The sequence below is a fragment of the Terrapene carolina genome, unplaced genomic scaffold (assembly GCF_002925995.2).
Source record: "Terrapene carolina triunguis isolate 2854851 unplaced genomic scaffold, T_m_triunguis-2.0 Scaffold58, whole genome shotgun sequence".
Taxonomy (NCBI): domain Eukaryota; kingdom Metazoa; phylum Chordata; order Testudines; family Emydidae; genus Terrapene; species Terrapene triunguis.
In genome coordinates this window covers 68,738,034-68,745,044 of record NW_020664409.1, presented here as the reverse complement: position 1 = coordinate 68,745,044, position 7,011 = coordinate 68,738,034, and the positions used below count along the sequence as shown (strand labels likewise).

General features: G+C 41.2%; 1 protein-coding gene across 1 annotated transcript in view; it reads right to left on the bottom strand.

Moving 5' to 3' along the window:
• CNBD1 (cyclic nucleotide binding domain containing 1) overlaps positions 1 to 7,011 on the bottom strand; it is a 302,000-nt gene that overhangs the window by 31,791 nt on the left and 263,198 nt on the right. The window contains exon 10 of the mRNA XM_029913352.1: positions 2,732 to 2,799. Coding sequence (XP_029769212.1) covers positions 2,732 to 2,799 — 68 coding nt within the window. The remainder of the gene's footprint in view (positions 1 to 2,731; positions 2,800 to 7,011) is intronic.

The following is a 7,011-nucleotide window of genomic DNA, read 5'->3' as shown; positions in this document are numbered from 1 at the left end:
CTCCAATTGTTTCTCAGTAATTCCATCATTTGGCTTCCATGTTAGTTTTTGATTCCTGATACTGAAGAGTCCCCCCCCCACCCAATACACAGGTGATACATACTGCATTGCTTAATTAATCTTTCACCATTGTCTATTTGTCCCTCAGTTCTATGATTACCCGTGCAATGTTCACATCTAGGGCTGTCATTACCAACTTGGACTTTCATTTGTAACAAAATGTTCTCTTATAATTTTGTGAGTCAACTAGTTTCCATTCCTGTAGCACTTGAGTTGCCTTTTTGTTAAGGAGTAGTCCAGCTCCCTCTGCATGAGTATCATCTTGTCCTCCTGAATAAATTACTGTTATACTGTCTGAATGAAGTCTTCCACATCCGGTCCATCTCATTTTGCTCACTCCAAGAATACTAATATTAAATGGAGTCATTTTTCTATCTACTTGACTCAGTTTCCCAGTGCCCCATATGGTTCTCACTTTCAAGCACACAATTCTAGTTTTAGTTGTTAGGTTATCTTTAGGGCCCTACCAAATTCAGAGCCAGGAAATATGTGTCACGGACTGTGAAATCTGGTCTCCCCTGTGAAATCTGACTAGTGTAGGGTGGGTTGTGGTATTGCCACCCTTACTTCTGTGCTGCTTCTGGCAGTGGTGCTGCCTTTAGAACCGGGCACCGGCCAGCAGCCACCACTCTCCAGCCACCCAGCTGTGAAGGCAGTGCAGAAGTAAGGTTGGCAATACCCCCCCTCCCTCCAATATCCTTGTGACCCGTAGTTTGAGAAACACTGACTTAAGGGCTTTACAAATATGCAGTCTAATGAGGACCATTGCTCCACCCAAAAGGACCACAGTTGATGGCTCCAGGCATCGTGTAGTGAAGTTCTCAGATCTGGCTCAATCCTGAAAATCCATAAATTTCTGGGGCGGCCCCAGAGACAATGCCAGGTAGGGTTACTATGTACTCCCTTTTGTTCATTGATGGAGAATTTGAGAGGTTGGTATGCTGGGGCATTTTTGTCCATCCTGGCGACATGGCTGTAAAGCATGCAACACCACTTTTGAGTATAATGAGCGACTAAAGGAAGGCCAGATCTTTGTGAGATTGTGATGTTTTGCACAATGTCAGATGACTTTATGCTCAGGATTTGGTGTGACAGAGCATATAGAATCCCTCTAGCCACTCCAGGCTGAAAAACCTTGCTGAATCAGAGCCCCTGTCAGCAGCTGTAATTGATGCAATTTTGAAAGAATGAGCTAGATTCTGTTCTCTGTGAAGCTAGTATAAATACAGCAGTCAGTTGCATGTTTGGTGACAAGAAAATAGGATCTAATTCTTCCCAGTATGTCTGCTTCCCCCTCTATACACACACACACCAAGATTACTTGTAGCTCTTTTATTTTAGGTTTGCTGAATAAATAATTGTTCCTGTGCAGACTAATGGATAATCAGAACTTGAAAATTAAGTTCTCTCTTTTTTGCTAAGTAAAGTTTGGCCAGGGTCAAGCTTCCTGCCATTTTACTGCTAATAACACTTGCCCCCTTCTCAGATTTGCATATATCACTGGCTTAAGAGGTGAATATTCATCAACTGAAGATCTGCTCTGATATGATATCGCAGTATTGGCTGTGGTTCTGTGTACGTGTGTGTCACACACACACACACACACACACACACACACACCTGTTGCTGATTGGCAAGACAAATAATCAATTTAATTCCTTTTAGGGCTTTATATTGAATACAGTATTAATTTCCATGGAGGTAAGACCAACTGATTTATTCATTTGCTGAAATATTTCACTTTGTCCAAGCTTTATTTTAAATTTTGCTTGAACTCCAACAGTATCTAGTGCCAAATACCTGCCCCCCTGTAGCTCATTTACACCACTCTTGTGGTGTAAGTGGTCCATAAGGTCTCCTTGGGGTATTCCCCCAGGACAGAAGCAAAGTTAAGCTTCGAGTCCAATTCTCTTTCAGCCCCTGTACAGAGGCATGCTGGGGCCATGGCTGGAGGAATAAAGAGGAGTGTCCACACTGCTCTCTGTCTTACAGATTGTGGAACAGCCTATTTGAAAGTAGGCAAGGGTACACTGGCCCCTGGAACAACCCAGAATCCAAATGGCACAAATGGAGCTTAAAGTCACCTTAGACCTCACTCTGCCTGGGCAGTGTCTTCTGAGCTGTAACTTCTGAAAGTTGAGCATAGAATTTGGCCTCTTATATGCAACCTACACAGATCCCCATGATGCTAAAAAAGAGCATGTATACTGAATGATTCGGGAAAATGTATTTTAAAAGGACTCTGTGCAGCTTTTTAAACAGGCCTCTAACAACGTGTTTGCATGGGAAAAAAAGCGAAAGCAAGTATCTTTGTTGTGACTGGGAGACTATTGTAAATTCTTGTGCTGTCACAAAATATAGCTGTAAGCAATACCAACATACATTAGCAAGTGGATGAACTGACAACAGCTTTCACTCACTTTCTGCTTCACTTTGCATTTTTTCCCCAGACAAATGTAAAAATACTGATTTCTACAGACATTTGTATCCTACCTGGTATTCCTAGTTAACTTGTTAGCATGCAGTGAGCCAAGGGGAGAAATTACTACTTCTCTCATCACAATCTTGTTCAGGTTTAATTCATTTTGAGCAGTCCAGGGCATCAACTGATGTAAACTGAAGATCTGCCCCTTCATTCTAAACATATCACACCTTGAGCTTTTAAACTTACTTGCGTGATATTATAAAATGTTGGCTCAGCTGTTTGGAGGAGAAGCATTTGAATCACCACATCCAAACCTAAAACAAAAGAGCGGAAGAAATTTCTCAAAATTTTAAAACTTAATACAAATGACAGAAGCAGCAGAAAAGTGAGTGGGTGAAATATTCTTAATTGATTATAGCTACAGTGAATGGTGTCACTAGTTAGGGGCTAATCCAAAGCCCATGGAAGCCAATGGGAATCTTTCTATTCACTTCACAGGGTTTTTGATTAGACTCTTAAAGAGGGCACATTCTTGTTTGCCTAACTCACACAAGCAAATCCACTGACCTGAATGACCCATTTGAGGAAGACAAATGGTTTTGCCTCAGAATATAGACAATGTTCTCCCTCCAAACCTGGATTGGAGAGAAAACCTGCTCCAAAGGTTCCTGATTATTCTTGTTCAACAATGCTGCAAACACTTATGAAGGTTTCTCTTTGCACAGGAGTGAACATGATTGCATGTTACTCTGAGTCAAAACAATTATTTATTCACAAGAGAGCCAAATCCTGCTCACCTTGCACATGTGACCAGCCCCAATGACTTCAGTAGGCCTGTGACAGATTTCTGTTACCAATCTGCCTGAGGCGTCAGGTGATCAGGCTGAAGCCACAGGATCTTTTGGGGAGGAGATGATGGAACACATCAAGCGTCTAAATTTTAAAGCTTTATTAATAAAATAGCAGAGAGTGCTGGGAACACTCCCACGTCACTCGGGGAAGAAAGAAAGCGTTACATCCCAAGCCCTAACCCACTTTCATACTCACACATGCACTACCTAAGACTGGTCCGGCCTGGGTGTAACGTCGGAAGAAGGGAGGGGGGAGGGAGAAGGATGGACGAGAGTGCGGTCCTGGGCCCAGGCCGTCCAGGTCTGCTGTTCTCCAAATTGCTCCAGCTCTCAGGAGGGTTTTAAGTCCTGGCTCCTCAGGGGGGGTGGGGGTGGGGTGGAAGTGTGCTCCGTTCGGACAACTCTGCTCCTAGTGCTCTCTGTGCCAGTCCAAACTGGCTTTCCATGGTTTCTTTAGCTTTCCCAAAACACCCTGGCTCCTGGGACTCAAGGCTTGGCTCCTCCGCTTGTCGTCTCGTCTGTGTTTTCAATCTCCGCGGCCCTGGACTTTGTTTTCTTCTTCGCTGGCCTTGCTGTTTTGCACGTCTGTACAGTTGGATTTTTCTCTCTCATGGCTGCTCGGGCACATTCAAGCCCCGGTCTCTCTCGGCTGTCAGCCAAATCTTAGCTGTGAGCAGTGTCCTTGGGCGGCTGGGGCCAGTGTCTTATCTTTGACCTGAGACTGAGCAAGCTGAAGTGTTGAGTTAACCTGTTTTCTGCTCTTCTCCTTCCTCCCCTCTCAGCCTCTTGTACCTGCAAAGGAAACTTCCACTCCCCACTCACACACCTTTGACCCTCCCAAAATGCTTTGCGATGCTTGCAACAGCGTTAGCAATATACAATGCTCATCTGCCTTCCCAGGGGACTCCCTGAGGGAGGAGGCCTTGGGGTGTGACAGGCCTGCTCATGTGAGTAAGGTGAGCAAGAATTCACCCACAGTCTTATGTTAGAGACTCATTTTATAGGAGGGTTTAAATAGTAACAACAACAAATTATTAACAACTTAGTCTTAAGCCATGGCAAAAAAAGTATTGCAACAGAACTTTAAACTAAATCCTAAGTTATAAAATACTGAAATGCATATAAATAAAAAGTAAAAAGGGACATAAACCATTACACTAGATATCACCAGGCCACTTCCTTTTCCTTGTTTTAGTGGCTGACCATGCATATAGGGAAACTGCTCGGATCACAGATACATTGTCAGTTCCTAACAAATATTCTATTTTCTGAGACCTGTCAAGGCCCTCCTGAATGTATTATTGCACAAACTGTTTAAATATCTGGCATACCCATGAATCTTTTTAAGAAGGGGCAACCAAGGTGACATCTTTTAACAGAAACAACTGCCATATCCAGTTGCTTATTAATATCCCCTGCCCTCAACCTAATTAAGGATTTCATATTTTTAAACTTAAATCTAATAATTTCCAATTCTGAGAAATGTAGAGAATGCAAAGAATTTTGAATATGCTCTAACCAAGGAAATTTATGTGAGACAGTCCCACTGAGCTGTTCCTCTAACCCTAGCCTTGACAAATGCTGTGGGTACATACTAGGAATACGAAGCCAAAAATATTGCAATATTGCACTTTGGACAAAACAGAATTAATTCCTGTCTTTGCTTTAAGAAGAGCAACTGAAGTATTATTGGGAGGTCAAGAATCTTCCTAAGAAATTTGTTTTAATCATTTCAAATTCCATGGGTTCATTCCATCCCCATATTTCTGCACCAAACAATATTTGAGTTTGCGCCTCAAACACTATAGGATGATGCAATGAAATTGCTCCCGTGAGTTGAAATAAAATGCATCACAGCTTGCACAGAATTTGAGGCCTTGTCTTTTGTTCCCTGTTCATCCCACAAACCATTCTGTGAGAACCAGATACTCAGGTAGGGGAAAGAGCTAACTTGTTCAATATATTGCCAATCCATCCTCTATTTTTGCAACCTCTGGCTCTGACTAAAGAGAATTACTTTGGAATTTAAATAATTTATTTAGAGGCCCTCCCATTGGCAGTATAAACCAAATGAATTTAATAAATGCTTTAGTCCCACTGGTGGTTGCGATAATAGAACCGTATCTTCCATATATAATAAGACAGACAAGGAGATTCATGGATTTTAGGGGGAAATACTGATCCCCTTTTAATGCTAAAACATAATTGATATAAAAGTTAGAAAGAAAAGGGGCTAGGAAGCAGCCCTGCCAAGCCACCTTTATAAATGAGGTGGAATCTGTTAATTGCTCACCCAGACTTATTCTAATCTTGGCCACTGTTTGTCTGCGAAGAGCTCTTAAAAACAAAAAAACAAACAAAAAAAAAAACCTGCAGATCTATTCCAGGTATTCCCAATTCCAGATGGTACCTTTCAATATACTCAAAGGATGATTTTAGATCAATAAAAGCTGCATACAGTTCCCCCCACCCTTAGGAGGCACATATTTGTAGATTAAATAAGAATGAATTATCTGTAATTGAGTGGCCATTTCAGAAGCCAGCTGGTTCCTGAGCAAATAATTTATTTTTTCTGCTCTAATCTTCCCTACAAAATATCTGGTGAAAATTTAAAGCAATGTCCAATAAACTGATGAGCAATAATTCCCCAGGTTTCACCTATCCCCTTTTTTGTGAAGTGGATTGATACCAGTAGCTTAACCTGAGTGGAAAATCTGTGTATTATTTATACCAAGAACAAGTGCCCACTGGTCAATGTTCTCCTTAAATATTTCTGCAGGAATAAAAATCTTTCCCTGGCACCTTATTACAATGTTGTTGATCAATTCAAAATGTAAATTCCTTCCTTACTGGATACTGCAGACCATTCTAGATGGAAACTGGGAATGGAGGCTACCAGAGTTAATAAATGTCCTATCTTTATAAAGTACAGAAAAATATTTCTCCCAGATATGCTTGGGGATCATAGCTTCAATATTGCCCCAATCCTCTTGTAATCCATTGCTACCAATTTCCAAAAATACTCAGAATTTCTCACTTTGGCAGCAAATTCAAATTCCTTCTACAATGCCACACAACATTCTGACATTTTTTTCTTTCCGCAATCTTTTATTATACTTTCTAAAATGGACTAGCTTTTGGGTGGAACCTGCAAGCTAGCTTTCCTGACCTCCCTTGCCAAAATCTCTAGCTATACATTATTTTGAAGAAAAAAAAAACTCTATAACATACCAAATTCTTTTATCTTTCGAATGGAAAGAACAGTCCTTCTGGTAATCAGATCAACCTGTTATTTGTGTACAATGAAGTAAATCAAGGGACAGACTCACATAACTAAGATCGAAAAATGGATTTATTTTTTTTACCCTAACTAGGGTGACCAGATAAGAGGAAGAAAATATCAGGACACATGGGGGGAGGGGGAGGGTGTCCCTGGCGGAGCAAAAAAAAAAAAAAAAAAAAAGTGCTGCCGTCTGGTCGCCCTAACCCTAACACATAATTAGAGGAGAGATTCTCTTTACTTTTATATTTAACCAGTGGAGTCCACTTAATTTACCTTGCATAGAAGGCTTCAAAATTAGAAATGAAATACTGACCAACAGGGATCAATGAATATAAGAGCCCCAGGGGACAAAAAATAACCTAATTAACCTGGAGGGGTTGATGGTCACTATC